This window comes from Ovis aries, chromosome 1 (assembly GCF_016772045.2).
Source record: "Ovis aries strain OAR_USU_Benz2616 breed Rambouillet chromosome 1, ARS-UI_Ramb_v3.0, whole genome shotgun sequence".
NCBI classification, from domain to species: domain Eukaryota; kingdom Metazoa; phylum Chordata; class Mammalia; order Artiodactyla; family Bovidae; genus Ovis; species Ovis aries.
This window is the reverse complement of record NC_056054.1, coordinates 263,675,577-263,690,187: the sequence shown is the minus strand read 5'-3', so window position 1 is coordinate 263,690,187 and position 14,611 is coordinate 263,675,577. Positions and strand designations below refer to the sequence as shown.

General features: G+C 47.6%; 1 protein-coding gene across 7 annotated transcripts in view; it reads right to left on the bottom strand.

The window, feature by feature from the left end:
* Positions 1–14,611, bottom strand: part of PDE9A (phosphodiesterase 9A) — a 106,642-nt gene that overhangs the window by 28,778 nt on the left and 63,253 nt on the right. For 5 of the 7 annotated variants that reach the window (XM_060405849.1, XM_027960791.3, XM_060405855.1 and 2 more), the window contains 2 exons: positions 7,175–7,229; positions 6,217–6,287 (listed from right to left, as the gene is read on the bottom strand). In XM_060405849.1, coding sequence (XP_060261832.1) covers positions 6,217–6,287; positions 7,175–7,229 — 126 coding nt within the window. Of the gene's footprint in view, positions 1–6,216; positions 6,288–7,174; positions 7,251–7,322; positions 7,481–14,611 lie in introns of those variants that run through there. The other 2 variants (XM_060405854.1, XM_060405852.1) reach the window with 2 other exon arrangements.

The following is a 14,611-nucleotide window of genomic DNA, read 5'->3' as shown; positions in this document are numbered from 1 at the left end:
CCTGGGGGAGCGAGAAGGCCGACTGTGCTGGCCCTCCCCCAAGTCCTGTGGCGACATAGTGAGGCCCCATGGTGGGGACGGATGTCAGCTGCCCATATCTCGGCCCACTCGTCAGTCCCAAACTTTAAACACAGCTGGGCACAGACCAGAGCCCCAGACTAGCGGCCTGAGCATCACATGGACTCTGCTGGCCTCTCTCGGACTTTAGAAGCGGTTCCATGGGCCTCTGCAGGTCACAGCCACCCTGGAGAAGAATGTTCAGGAATGATTCGCTAAGAGTGATGCTGGCTTCAGGAATGGGGCCTCAGTGGGCAGGAGCAAGAGGGTGGTCACGGAGGCAGCTCTGTCCTGTTCTCTCCCCCAACCAGCCCCATTGGGCTCTTCTGAGAGGCTACTGTGGGCAGGCCAGGCCCTGGTGGGGCTGCAGAGCTTTGGAAATGGTTTACAGACACGTAGGAATAGAGCCGTGTTTCAGCATTTCTGCCAAGAACTCTGCTAAGGAATCTGCATAAAGCACATTTCCCGAGCGACAAAAAGAAAAGCAAGGTTTGGTTTCAGTCTTTGGGGTCGTTTGCTCGACCTGGCTGTGAACTCAGGCCCCTGGGGCCAGCTCTCCAGTCTTTAGGTTTGGGGCCAGGCCTGGGCAGGGACTGTAGACCGCCAGGCTCCTCTGTCCATGGGGTTTTCAGGGCAAGAATACTGGAGTGGGTTGCCATGCCTTTTTCCAGGGGATCTTCCTGATCCAGGGATGGAACTCAGGTTCAGGTGGCGCTAGTGGTAAAGAATCCAGCTGTCGATGCAGGAGACTTAAGAGACACAGGTTTGATCCGGGGTCAGGAAATCCCCTGGAGAAGGTAACTGTTACCCATGCCAGTATTCTTGCCTGGAGAATCCCACGGAGAGAGGAGCCTGGTGGGCTACAGCCCATGAGGTCGCAAAGAGTCAGACATGACTGAGCGACTAAGCAGGTGGCACGCATGGGCAAGGACAAAGGCTGGATGGGAGCAGGGCTGCCCTGTGCCTGCAGGATGCCCGGGCCTGTCCTGCAAACAAGAAGAAAGGGAGGGAGGGAGGTGGGGGTGCCCTGGACGGTTCACCTCCAGCCGGGAAGCTAGAGGAGGCCCGGGGTGTCCTGTGTTTAAAACAGCCTTCCATCTAAGTGAGACCCCAGCCTCCCGAAGAAGGAAAACATTCTGTAGAAAAGGAAGGAAAGCCTTTAAGGTGAATTAAGAGCCACAGAAAAATTTATATTTGACTCCAAAAAAACACTTGAGAAGGTTAAAAAAAAAAGCAGGAAATTCCATTCAAACACAAGTCAAACCAATGTAACGTGGTTTACAGATGGGCAGTTCTAGCTGGTGCCTCTCTGGACCTCAGAAGCAGAGAACAGTCAGTAGCAGCTCAGACACAGCAGACATAGCACGTATGCGCGTGAGCATGGCGCTCATGTCTGTTCATATGTGTATGTATGTAAGGGTTTGTGTATTTTTGAGTATATGTGCCCATGTTTCTGTGTGTGTCTACATGTATGGGTGTGTATGTGCCTCTGTGTGTGTGTGTCTGTGTGCGTGTCTCTGTGTGTCTGTGTGCATGCCTCTCTGTGTGTGTGTGTGTGTGTCTGTGTGCGTGTCTCTCTGTGTGCCTCTGTGTGTGTGCCTCTGTGTGTCTGTGTGCATGCCTCTGTGTGTGCGTGCCTCTGTGTGTGTCTCTGTGTGAGTGCCTCTGTGTGTGTGTCTGTGTGCGTGCCTCTGTATGTGTGTCTGTGTGTGTGCCTGCGTGCCTCTGTGTGTGTATCTGTGTGTGTGCCTCTGTAGCTCTGTATTTGTGTCCCTCTGAGTGTTTGTGTGTGTATGCCTCTGTGTGTGTGTCTCTGTGTGTGTGCCGCTCTGTGTGTGCCGCACTGTGTGTGTATTCCTCTGTGTCTGTGTGCATGCCTCTGCATGTGTGTCTGTGTGCGTGCCTCTGTGTGTGTGTCTGTGTGTGTGCCTCTGTGTGTGTATCTGTGTGTGTGCCTCTGTAGCTCTGTATGTGTGTCCCTCTGAGTGTCTGTGTGTGTATGCCTCTGTGTGTGTGTCTGTGTGTGTGTGCCGCTCTGTGTGTGCCGCACTGTGTGTGTATTCCTCTGTGTGTATGTGTGTGTGTGTGTGTCCACGTGTGGCCTAGTGGAGCAGCCTGGCAGCCTTCACAGGCTGACTTGATTCTGGCAGCAGTGCAGGGTTGGAACTGACCTTCTGAGAGGCTGGGGTGACTAGTTCCCCAAGTGACTGATGGCAGAGGTCTGACGGCCAGATCCCTGTCCAGAGGGCCTCCCCTGTCCAATTCCAGGGTCCCTGGGATGTCTTTGGGGGAGGCACAGATGCTACGTCTGGGCAGCTCTTTGGAACTCATACCCTCCTGCCCTGGGGGTTCAGCTCAGGTGAGGCAACTGTGGTCATTTCCGTGTTAACGGTGGAGCCTGGGGAGCCAGGGAGCGGTCAGCCACAAGCGCCAGGAGAGGACAGGCCTAAAGCCAAGTGGAGTTCAAGGGGCACAAGACCCACCTCCTGCAGTGTGTGAGCCCCCACATTCCTGTGCATGGTGGGCAGCCAGGAGGAGGTGGGGGTGCTGGGGGCTGACATGGGCAGAGGTACTAAAATGGGGCTGGGGGTAACCCAAAGCCCAGAGGGCCCCCCAACCCCAACGATCCAGCTGACCAAAGCGCCTGGAACCCTAACCCTGACCCTCTCCTCCCCCTGAGAAATGCAAGCCCCCTCCATCCCTCCCATTCAGGGCCCAGGTCTCCGGTGCCAGAATGAACACAACTAGTGAAAACATGAGTAACTGTGATCTCGAGAGCCTGGACTGAGTCTTCCAGGTAACCTATGTGCATGGGTGTGACTCCTGTGTTTCACACAAGAGCCCTAGGAGGAGATTCGAGCTAGTTCTGGAGGATTTGGGGCAAGGACAGGCCGGGGAGACGGTTACTGGGGCTCTGTCCTTTAACGGTCCTCAATCCACGAGCCACTTGAAGGCAAAATACAGACACTTCTCTGCCTGATTGCTGCTCTCATGGCCAGAGACCGGAAGCCCTCGGTCTCACAGCTCTCGGCAGGAGTTCTGAAAATTAATTAACGGCTTCTTTAACCCGCCTGTGTACAAAGAATGGAAGGCCTGGGGCTGGCTTCTGTACAGGGAGGGGCCAGTGGAGCTGGAGGAGAGGAGGATGAAGCAGGAGGCACCTGCCGCCCCCCTCCACCCGCCAGGCATCTGCTCCCCAGGTGGTGACTGGAAGACGGCTCTTCTCTTAAGTGTAGGCAGTGACTCAGCAGTGAACGCTTTTTGTGATCTCTGCCTGAACCACTTCCCACGTGTGGACAGTTCTACCCCATGGGGCTTGGTGGGAAGTGGGGCTTGCCTCCCACTGCAGAAGATGAAACAGCAAACGCTCACAGCAGTGGGTTGAATTGTGCCCCCGTAAGAGACAGGCAATGACATGGGGAAAAGCTATGATGAATCTAGAGAGTGTAATAAAAAGCAGAGACATCACTTTGCCAACAAAGGTCTATAGAGTCAAAGCTATGGTTTTCCAGTAGTTGTGTACGGATGTGAGAGCTGGAGCATAAAGAAGGCTGAGTGCTGAAGACCGATGCTTTTGAACTGTGGTGCTGGAGGAGACTCTTCAAGGTCCCTTGGACTGCAAGGAGATCAAACACAGTCAATCTTAAAGGAAATCAACTCTGAATATTCATTGGAAAGACTGATGCTGAAGCTGCTTCTCCAATCCTTTGGCCACCTGATGTGAAGAGCCAACTCATTGGAAAAGATCCTGATGCTGGCAAAGATTGAAGGCAGGAGGAGAAGGGGACGACAGAGGACGTGATGGCTGGATGGCATCACCGACTAAATGGACATGAGTTTAAACAAACTCCAGGAGATGGTGAAGGGCAGAGGAACCTGGCATTCAGCAGTCCATGGGCTGCAAAGAGTCGGACATGACTGAGCAACTGAAGAAGGGAGAGGCTCACATCCTGATCCCCAGAACGCAAGTGTGACTTGTTTAGGAGATGGATCCTGAGAGCGGATCGTCCTGGGTGAGGGTGGGCTCAAAATCCAGAGAGAGGTGCCTGATGCGGGAAGGTAGGGGAGACCTGAGTGCAAAGGAGGGCAGGGGGAGGCTGAGTGCAGTGACGGCCACACGCCAAGCCCCTGGGCAGCCTGGGAGCCACAGCAGGCTCGGGACAGGGTCCCTCCAGGAGGAACTGGCCCTGCGGCACCTTGACCTCGGCATCTGGCCTCCAGACTGTGGGAAAATTCATTTCTGTTGTTCCAACCACCTAGTTTGGGTGCTTTGACATGACAGCCACAGGAAACTAACATACTCAGTTTCTCTGGCCTTCCCTGCAGTGGGCAGGGGTAGGGCGCGGGGTGTGTGTGTGTTGTGTGTGGGCATGGGGTCCGTTCTGTCCAGACTCTGGACCTGCAGCTGATGTTTGCAATAGTGGCCACGAGCTGTGGGGGGGTCCCGACACTGATCTTGGGATGCTGGGGATACTGTACATCTGGGGCTCAGATCCGCCAGATCCGAGTCCTCACAACATCAGCTCTATGTGGGGTATGGGGCATTGCTCCTGCTGTACAGCTACTGAGGAGCCTCGTCCTGACACTCTCAGCACCCAGGGGACCCCCCCCCCCCACCCCTGCCTAATTCCTCAGAGGAAAAACCTCTTTTCTGCTCAATATGGCCACAACTGGTGTCTGTGGCAGTGGCTACAAGGCCAGCTGCTACAGCAGCTTTCTAAACTGCTCTTCCTTGAGCTTCCCCTCAAATCCCCAGCTTCTCATTGTGAAAGGTGCTGGTGAAAGCCCTAGGATGTCAGGGCTTGTTGTTCAGTCACTAAGTCTTGTTCAACTCTTTGCAACCCCATAGACTGCACAATGCCAGGCTTCCCTGTCCTTCACTATCTCCCGGAGTTTGCTCAAACTAATGTCCATTGAATTGATGACGCCATCCAGCCATCTCATCCTCTGTTGACTCCTTCCCCTCTTTCCCTCAATCTTTCCCAGCATCAGTCTTTTCCAGTGAGTCAGTTTTTCCTATCAGGTGGCCAAAATACTGGAGCTTCAGCTTCAACATCAGTCCTTCCAATGAATATTCAGGACTGATTTCCTTTAGGATTGACTGGTTTGATCTCCTTGCAGTCCAAGGGACTCTCAAGAGTCTTTTCTAACATCACAGTTCAAAAGCATCAATTCTTTGATGCTCAGCCTTCTTTACGGTATTTACTTTTCCAATTTGCTGAATGAACTCAAGCAGGTCGCTTAATCTCTTTGGCTCTTTCTCTGTCAATGGGGAAGGTAGAACTGTTTTTGCAGCTCTAATGACCAAATGGATTAAAAAACGCTGCTGCACTTTGAAAAGGGTGACTGTAAATCACGATTCAAGTTCTTTAGGCGAATTGGTTTTGGACACAATCGTGATTTTTTTTTTTTTCTTGGAAAAAACCAAGCAGTTCATACAAGGTATGAAAAGCGGACCTTCAATGAGTTAGCCAGGTAGAGGCTGCGATGCCATCCTGATAGCCTCACGTCTGGAGTCTGTTTACTCACACCGCAAGTCAGTAAATGCAGTGCCCAGGAGCCATTAACCTTGACATTAGCCTTGACACTGACAAAGAGCCATCTCTTTGTGCCCTGGGCGGGGAATTGTGGACCACAAGGAATTCAAGCACTGCCTCTTATTTTACGGATGGGACACAAAGGGTGACTGCCTGGAAGCTGTTATCTTCCGGAGTTTTAGCTACTTGATCACTGAGTCAGGCCTTGGTGGTCATTCAGTAGACATCTTCCCCTAAAACTGTGAAACCACAGAGTATGGGTTGCTGTGTTCTCATTTATGTAGAAAGGGACACACACAAGCTCTTCTGCAGAGGTTCCTCTCCGGGCGGGCCCGGTCTAGGAAGCCTCGTGGTTTCCTCTGCGCTCTTATTGCAAATTACTGTGTATTTCTAACATGTTGCGAGTTTCTGGGTTACTTTTAAAACAGAATAAAACGCTTAAGATTCATCACTCTTCTAACCTTTGTTAACTTCAAAGGTAAGTACTGAGTATTTCACAAAGACAAGACATTCGTTCTGAGCCTCACCTCCCCTGCCATCATCACGCACCATGGCTTAAGTGGCTTAATTTAAACTAGGGTTAAAAGACACATCAGCAAAAAGGCATCAACATGCCACTCACATTCGACGCGTTTCTCTAGCACTGCCAAGTGATTTGCAACTTCAGCTTTCAGCTCGTTGATTTTAAAAGCTCTGGGAAGGAAAAAAACAAAACAACATAACTCCTCAAATTCTCCAAGCTAAAGTGGGTTCAGTCAACATCTGCCGGCTCCTTGCCATGGTGAGGCCCACGGTGGGCTGGTGAGGGGTCCAAACAGAGGAGTTGCTTTTAAGGAACTCCTGGGAGTTGGAGACGGGCAGGGAGGAGGAAGAGGACACACTCTGGAATTATCTCGAAGGTGTATTTTTTAAGACCGGAACACAGAGTGGGCATGATTACTCCCCATACCTGGCTAGTGAGCAGATGCTCTCTGGGGAGGACCTGGGTTCTCTGCTCACCCCTGGCATGGACCAGCACTCACCCCCGCCCCACCCCTCAACCTCACCAACACACACCCTGTGCCACTGGGCAGAGAACACCTTAGGCAGCTGGTGTGCCCTTCTCTGGGATCCAACCCATTCAGTTCAACAACTCTTGGGCTTTAAGAAAATACCCTGTGCCTTCTCCCCATTTCAACTACCCGGGGGCAGTAAGGTGCCATAGGAGGTAACTGAGAAAACGCAAAGCATTGACTCCAGAACGGCAGAATAACTCAGAATGAAGAGTGAGCCAGAGATCCACACGGGATCTCTGCTGTCAGTTCCTGTAGGCTGAAGTCCTCGCCCCAGAAGAGCCAGCTGAGGACATTCTCAGCAACACGGGTTCTTACTCTGAAAGCACCAGCAGGAGAGCATCTCCTGGACCCCAGGCATGCTGGCTTAGTCACAGAATTCCCCAAAGGACCCCACCGGGCAGGTAGCTTCTCCGGGGAAGTGATGGCTGAGAGCCCGCCGGCTGAGATAGCCTCAAGGCAAAGGGCCCACCCACCAAGAAGAGAAAGAGAACCCAGCCCTGGAAAGGATGCATCCAGATTCTGTACCTTGAGAACTGCTCTGCCACCTGGGTCAGCACGTTCTGGATCAGTTCTTCTTTCTCTGCAGATGAGAAAAGAAAGACTGATGGAAAAGGGTGCACTCTGTGGACCATGGGCTGAACCCCAACACCGTGCCCAGGAGCTGCCTGGGTACCTGGGAGGAGGGGTGCTCTGGCCACTGGTCAGCAGCAGGGCCTCTCCTGGGCCTCAGGTTTCCCGTCCAGCTTCAGAGGCCCTTTCCCCTGGGACAGCTCTCAGTGGTGCCTCAGCAGAGTGGCCGGGGCTGTGAACCTCCTGCAGTCAGCACCAGCCATAAAAGCAGGCAGGACTGGTCTTTAAATACGGGACACTTTCATGCGGTGACCTGGTCCATTTTATGGGGGCAATTACTATGACGGAAAGTTCAAGGCATATTTTGAGTGCAACACACACTGTTCTCACGGTAGGTCCCAGAGAGAGGAAGCAGCTGGGGTGAGCGAGTTTGTCCCTCTGTTGCCTGGCACATAAAACTGGGCTGGGCGGCTGGGTTTACAAGGTTCAGACCCCAGGCTGTATGTAGCTGCCCATTTTCCTGTTTCCTGACCGGGCCCAGTTCAGGATGCCTCATAGAAAGGTGCGGAATGCATGGCACCATTCCAGCCACTCTATGCTCTTGGGAAGGGTGGGCTCTCCCCTTGGTTCCAGGTGACAGTTTAGTTCACACCCTAAAACTCTGGGGACCTAAACAAGGCTTCCTCCTGAACTCATGTAAGCTTCCATATAGCTTCTAAAACCGACACAAATCAAAACCAAGCCAAGCCTGTCCAGACAAACAAAATCCGCAATAATCCAATTTGGCAACAGGGCTCAAAAGCTAAAAATGTTCACGTGCTCTGATTTATTGTTTCCAATTCTAGGAAAAACCACATATATGGACACAAAAGATGTTCATCACGACGTTATTTAACACGGTGAAGACTGTAATGGCCTATATGTCCATCAAATGGACATCACTTATACCATTTAAATGTGGTATGGTGTATCTGTACTGTGGAAACATATTCTGCTACTAGGAATAATATCTTAGAAAAATGTTCATGCCTATTATAAAACTAAGAAAGTCATAATACAGTGTGATTCCATTTCTTAAAACTTGGGCGAGTATACTCCAAAATAATAATAGTAGTTACTTTTTGGTTGTAAGATTATATATAAGCTTTTTTCCTTATTTTTGTTTCTCTATATCTAATATACTTCTATAATAACTTATGTTAATTTCACAGAAGTATTTAAAAAAATAATCTAAAATAACCTCTAGGACCTGCCAAAGGAAAGAGTAGGCCAGATGACCCATGGTTTCCTCCGGCTTTAGCATCCTATGACTTGATGAGAAGAAGGAAAACGATGTCCCATCATATCTCTGGGAAATGCAAGGGTAAAAATGTCAGCCAGGAAACTTTATTGAGCCACATGTTGAGCTGATCAAAGTTCTATCCTTCAGAGAGGACCAGACCCCCCAGGGAAGAAAAATGGTGGCTCCATTGACAAGACCCACCAGTGAGAAGGCTTCACAGGCCTCCTTGGTGAACTTAGTAGTATTTTAGATCACTTACTCTGAAATCCTGGGCAAAAGTGTATCACATAACCTTGAAGAGTTAGTGGTCTGTCTCAGTCTTGAGATATATTTAAAAGTCCATCAACAGTTGCAGAATGCACATTCTTTTCAGGTGCCTCTGAAGTGAAGTCAAAGTCGCTCAGGTGTGTCTGACTCTTTGCGACTCCATGGACTCTACAGTCCATGAAATTCTCTAGGCCAGAATACTGGAGTGGGTAGCCTTTCCCTTTTCCATGGGATCTTCCCAACCCAGGGATCAAACCCAGGTCTCCTGCACTGCAGGCAGATTCTTTACCAGCTGAGGCACAAGGGAAGCCCTGTGCCTATGAAGCGTATACCAAAATAGACCATAGGTTGGTCTACACACACACACAAAACCCACAACAAATTTAAAAGAACCACAACCAAACAGAGTATGGTTTGTGACCTTTAAGAGAATCAAACTAGAAATCAGTAACAGAAAGATCTTCAAACACTTTGAAACTAAAGGACACACTTCTAAGTAATACATGGGTCAAAGAGGAAATCTTAGGGATACAAAAATAGACACCGAATGATAATTGCATTACAGAATTTTGTTGTTTTCTGCCAAGTAGAATGAGAACGAAAATACAACACATGAAAATTTAGCGGTGGGACACAGCTAAAGCAGTGCTGAGAGGAATGTTTATAGCACTGTATGCTTGCATTCTCAGAGAGGGAAACTCTTAATGCCATAATCTAAGAACCTAGAGAAAGAAAAGCAAAAATAAACCCCCAAGGACAGCAGAAGGAAGGATATAATAAAAAGCAGAAATCAGTGAAACAGAAAACAGAAAAGCAACACAGGAAATCAATGAAACAAAGGACTGGTTATTTAAAGATATCAACACATTGACAAATCTCTGGCAAGACTAAGAAACACAGAGAGAAGACACAGATCACCAGTGTCTGGGATGAAAGGGGAGACAGCACTACGGACCTTGCAGACCTCAAAAGGGGCAACAAGGAAACACGAGACATGACTCTAAACACAGAATCTTGATATCCTGGACAAAAATGGACCAGATCCGAGAAAAGTGTGACCCACCGCACTCCTCCAACATGAAGCACACGATGTGAACAGTCTGCAACTCATAAGGAAACTGTCCTTATTTTAAAAAAATCCCTCCAAAGAAATTTCCAGGCGCAAATGGTTTCACTGGAGAATTTTACCAAACATTTAGGGAAGAATGAATCAGTCCTTCAAGAATTCAACAATGTCTTCTAGACAACAGAAGAGAAGGGTACGTTTTTTGATTCACTTTATGAAGCTAGTATTAACCTGATACCAAATCTAACAAAGACAACAAAAAAAGAAAACTGCAAGTCAATATCCGCCATTAATATAAATGCAAAGATTCTTAACAAAATATCAGCAATTAGAATTCAGCAAAATATAAAAATAGAATAAGTGAGTTCAACATGGTCACAGTATACAAGATAAATATACAAATTGACTGTATTTATATACATTAGCAATGACCATGTAGACACTGAAATTAAAATCACAGCACCATTTATAAACACTTGAAAAAATTCAAATAACTTAAGTGTAAATAAAACATATGATGAAGCCGTGTGTTGAAAACTACAAAACTCTGGTAAAAGAAAGATATAAATGGTGAGACCTACCATTTTCATAAGAGTCTTGTGAGGGTGAAAGAGGAGAGAGAAATTGCTGGCTTAAAACTCAACATTCAGACTAAGATCACGGCATCTGGTCCCATCACTTCATGGCAAATAGATGGGGAAAAAGTGGAAGCAGTGACAGATTTTATTTTCTTGGACCCCAAAATCACTGTGGATGGTGACTGCAGGCATCTGTGGAGTTAAAAGACACTTGCTCCTTGGAAGGAAAGCTATGACAAACCTAGACAGCATATTAAAAAACAGAGATATCATTTTGCTGACAAAGGTCTGTAGAGTTAAAGTTATGGTTTGCCCAGTAATTATGTATGGGTGTGAGAGTTGAACCATAAAGAACATGAGCACTGAAGAATTGATGCTTTTGAACTGTGGTCCTGGGGGAGACTCTTGAGAGTCCCTTGGACTGCAAGGAGATTAAAGCAGTCAATCCTAAAGGAAATCAACCCTGAATATTCATTGGAAGGACTGATGCTGAAGCTGAAGTGTCACTACTTTGGCCACCTGATGTAAAGAGTCAACTCATTGGAAATAACCCTGATGCTGGGAAAGATTGAGGCCAGGAAGAGAAGGGGCTGACAGACAATGAGATGGCTGGATAGCATCACGGACTCAATGGACATGAGTTTGAGCAAGCTCCGGGAAATAGTGAAGGACCGGGAAGCCTGGTATGCTGCAGTCCATGGGGTCACAGAGTCAGACATGACTTAGTGACTGGGTAACAACGACAAAGGCAAAGTGGACTCTAGATGTAAAATAGGAAACTATAAAACTTAGAAAGAAATGGAGGAAAATCTTCAGATTCTTGGGCTAGGCAGAGGGTTCTCAGACTTGACAACAAAAACAATCCATAAAAGGGAAAATTGATAAACTGGACTTTATCAAAGGTAGAACTTTTCCTTTGGGAAAAATTCTGCTAAGAGATAAAAAGCTATATAGTCTGGGGAAAAAAATATTTGCAAATCATGTATCTGACAAAGACTTGAAAACAGACGGTGAAAAGAATAGGAAGAACTCAACAGTAAAAAAACAGAACAATTCAGTTTGAAAACGGGCAGGGCACAGACATTTATTCATCTGCTTGTTTTGGCTTGTGGGATCTTGGTTCCTGATCAGGGATTGAATCCCAGCCCCCACAGTGAACGCCCTGAGTCCTAACCACTGGACCACCAGGGATTGCCATGAGCAGACATTTTACTGAAGAGAAGATACAGATGGATGATAAGCACATGAAAAGATGCTGAGCTACATGAGTCATTGGGAAATGCAAAGGAAACCACACTGAAATATCACTGCACACTTATCAAAAAAGCTAAAAAAAATAAAAAATAAAAAAAGTGACAACCCCAAATGCTGGAAAAGATGTGGAGAAACTAGCTTACTCACACACTGCTGGTGGGAATGTAAACCAGAACAGCTATTCTGGAAAAGGGTTTGGCAGTTTCTTAACAAAACTAAATATACAATTACTGTATGACCTGCACCTGCCCTCTGGGACAGAGAAGTGACAGGTTATGTTTACACAGAAGTCGGTACACAATGTTCAGAACAGTTTTTATTTTCAATTGCCCTAAACCAGAAACAACCCAGATGCCCTTCAGTAGATGAATGAATAAACAAACTGTGTTCCGGCCACACCATGAAATATTACTCAGTAATAAAAAAGATTGAACTTGTGATACACATAATAGCCTGGATGCATTTCCAGAGAATTATGCTGAGTGAAAAAATTATGCTGAGTCAATCCCCAAACTCACTCATTTATACAACATTCTTGAAATGACAAAACTATAGAGATGGAGAACAGATTAGTAAGTGTCAAGGGTTAAGGGGCGGTGGATAAAGGGATCTGGATGATACTATAGAAAAGACACTTGCTCCTTGGAAGGAAGGCTATGACCAACCTAGACAGCCTATTAAAAAGCAGAGACATCACTTTGCTGACAAAAGTCTGTATAGTCAATGGTACAGTTTTTCTAGTAGTCAGGTATGTCTGTGAGAGTTGGATCAAAAAGAAATTTGAGTGCCAAAGAATTGATGCTTTCAAACTGTGGTGCTACAGAAGACTCTTGAGAATCCCTTGGACAGCAAGATCAAATCAGTGAATCCTAAAGGAAATCAGTCCTGAATACTCACTGGAGGACTGATGCTGAAGCTGAAGCTCCAATACTTTAGTCACCTGATGCAAAGAGCCGACTCATTGGAAAAGACCCTGATGCTGGGAAAGACTGAAGGCAGGAAGAGAAGGGGGTGACAGAGGATGAGATGGTTGGATGGCATCACCGACTCAATGGACATGAATCTGAGCAGACTCCAGGACAGTCAAGGACAGCGAAGCCTGGCATGCTGCAGTCTGTAGGGTCACAAACAGTTGGCGACAACTTAGCCACTGAACAACATAGAAGGACAGCACGAGGGCCCCTTGGGGGACGGGATGCTCTGTGCTTGGACTGCAGCAGTGTCTGGGGTGAGATCTTACTGCCATCTGAAGGATGTTACCGTACCAGCAAAAAGGGTACGGGGTGCCTGGGTCTCTGCATTTTTTCTTACAACTGCATGTGATTGTATAATGACTTAAAAAGAAGTTTAACAAAAAATTTAATAGATAGAATGGAAAGAAAAAGTTAAGGAGTAATTTTCCCTTGTCTTTTGAGGTGGGCTCCTTTGAACATTACAGGATTTTTTTAAGATTTTTTTTTTTTGATGTGGACTATTTTTTAAGTCTTCATTGAATTTGTTATAGTATTACTTCTGTGTTACATTTCAATTCTTTGGCTGAGAGGTGTGTCGGATCTTAGCTCTCCGACCAGGGCTCTAACTGCACCTCCTGCACTGGAAGTCTTAACCACAGGATTTTGATGCTGAAATTTAATTTCTACTTCAAGCACTTCATCCCATACCTTCCTTTTCCTGGCTGAATTCAAGGGTCAGATATTCACATGCCGGTCCATGTAACAGCTACACCTCAGCCCATGTGCCACCCATGTCAACAAATCTGATGTCTTCAGAAAGGGCACAGGCACAAAGGTAAGCTGGCAGGGAGAGAGCCCCAGGGTGCCGGTGCCCAGGTCATGGCACTTATTCTGCTGCCATCTCTGTAATTTCGCCCAGAGCTGCTTCTTCAGATCCTGCACAATCTACATTCCTGGGTAAGGGGAAAGGGCAAAGAAAAAAATGCCTCTGTGCAAAAGGCCAACCACACCCACACATCCATAAACACAGCCTGTTCAGGAAGTGGGTGCCTCCCCCGCCCCACCCCAGTGCACTGGAATTCCTGCCGCAGGCCACTGCTTCCTCCCAGGGGAGTTCTGAACTTAAATTGTGTGTAGAATACTCTGGGCAGAGCCTGGCCGGTGGTGCGCACTCCTGCCTTAGCTGTCACCACTGCTATACTATGTCATTAAAGGTTGCCAGCATCCACAGGTGGTGTCATTCTGTCACTAAGGGTCCCTGACAGCCACAGGTGCTGTTATGTCACTAAGGGTCACCAATAGCCATTGTTGTTCAGCTGCTAAGTTGTGTCTGACTCTTTGCTACCTATGGACTGTAGCACGCCAGGCTTCTCTATCCTCCACTATCTCCCAGAGTTTGCTCACATTCATGTCTATTAAGTCGATGATGCTACCTAACCATCTCATCCTCTGCCACCCCCTTCTCCTTTTGCCTTCAACCTTTCCCAGCATCAGCCTTTTCCAGTGAGTCAGCTCTGCATCAGGTGGCCAAAGTACCCGCGCTTCAGTTTTAGCATTAGTCCTTCCAATGAATATTCAGCATTGATTTCCCTTAGGATTGACTGGTTTAATCTTGCAGTTCAAGGGACTCTCAAGAGTCTTCTCCAGCATCACAATCCAAAAGCATCAATTCTCTGATGCTCAGCCTTCTTTATGGTCCAACTCTCACATCCATACATGACTGCTAGAAAAACCACAGCTTTGACTCTATGGACCTTTTCCGGTAAAGTGATGTCTCTGCTTTGTAATATGCTGTCTAGGTTTGTCATAGCTTTTCTTCCAAGCAGCAGCAGGCATAGGTGTTGAAACATGACTAAGGGACCCTGGCATCCACAGGTGTTGTTCCATCACTAATGGTCACTGAGCAGCTGTTCTATCACTGAGGATTGCTGGCAGCTACGGGCTCTCTGAAACCTTCTCTTGCTTTGAGTGCCTTCCCTGGTGTGTTCAGGG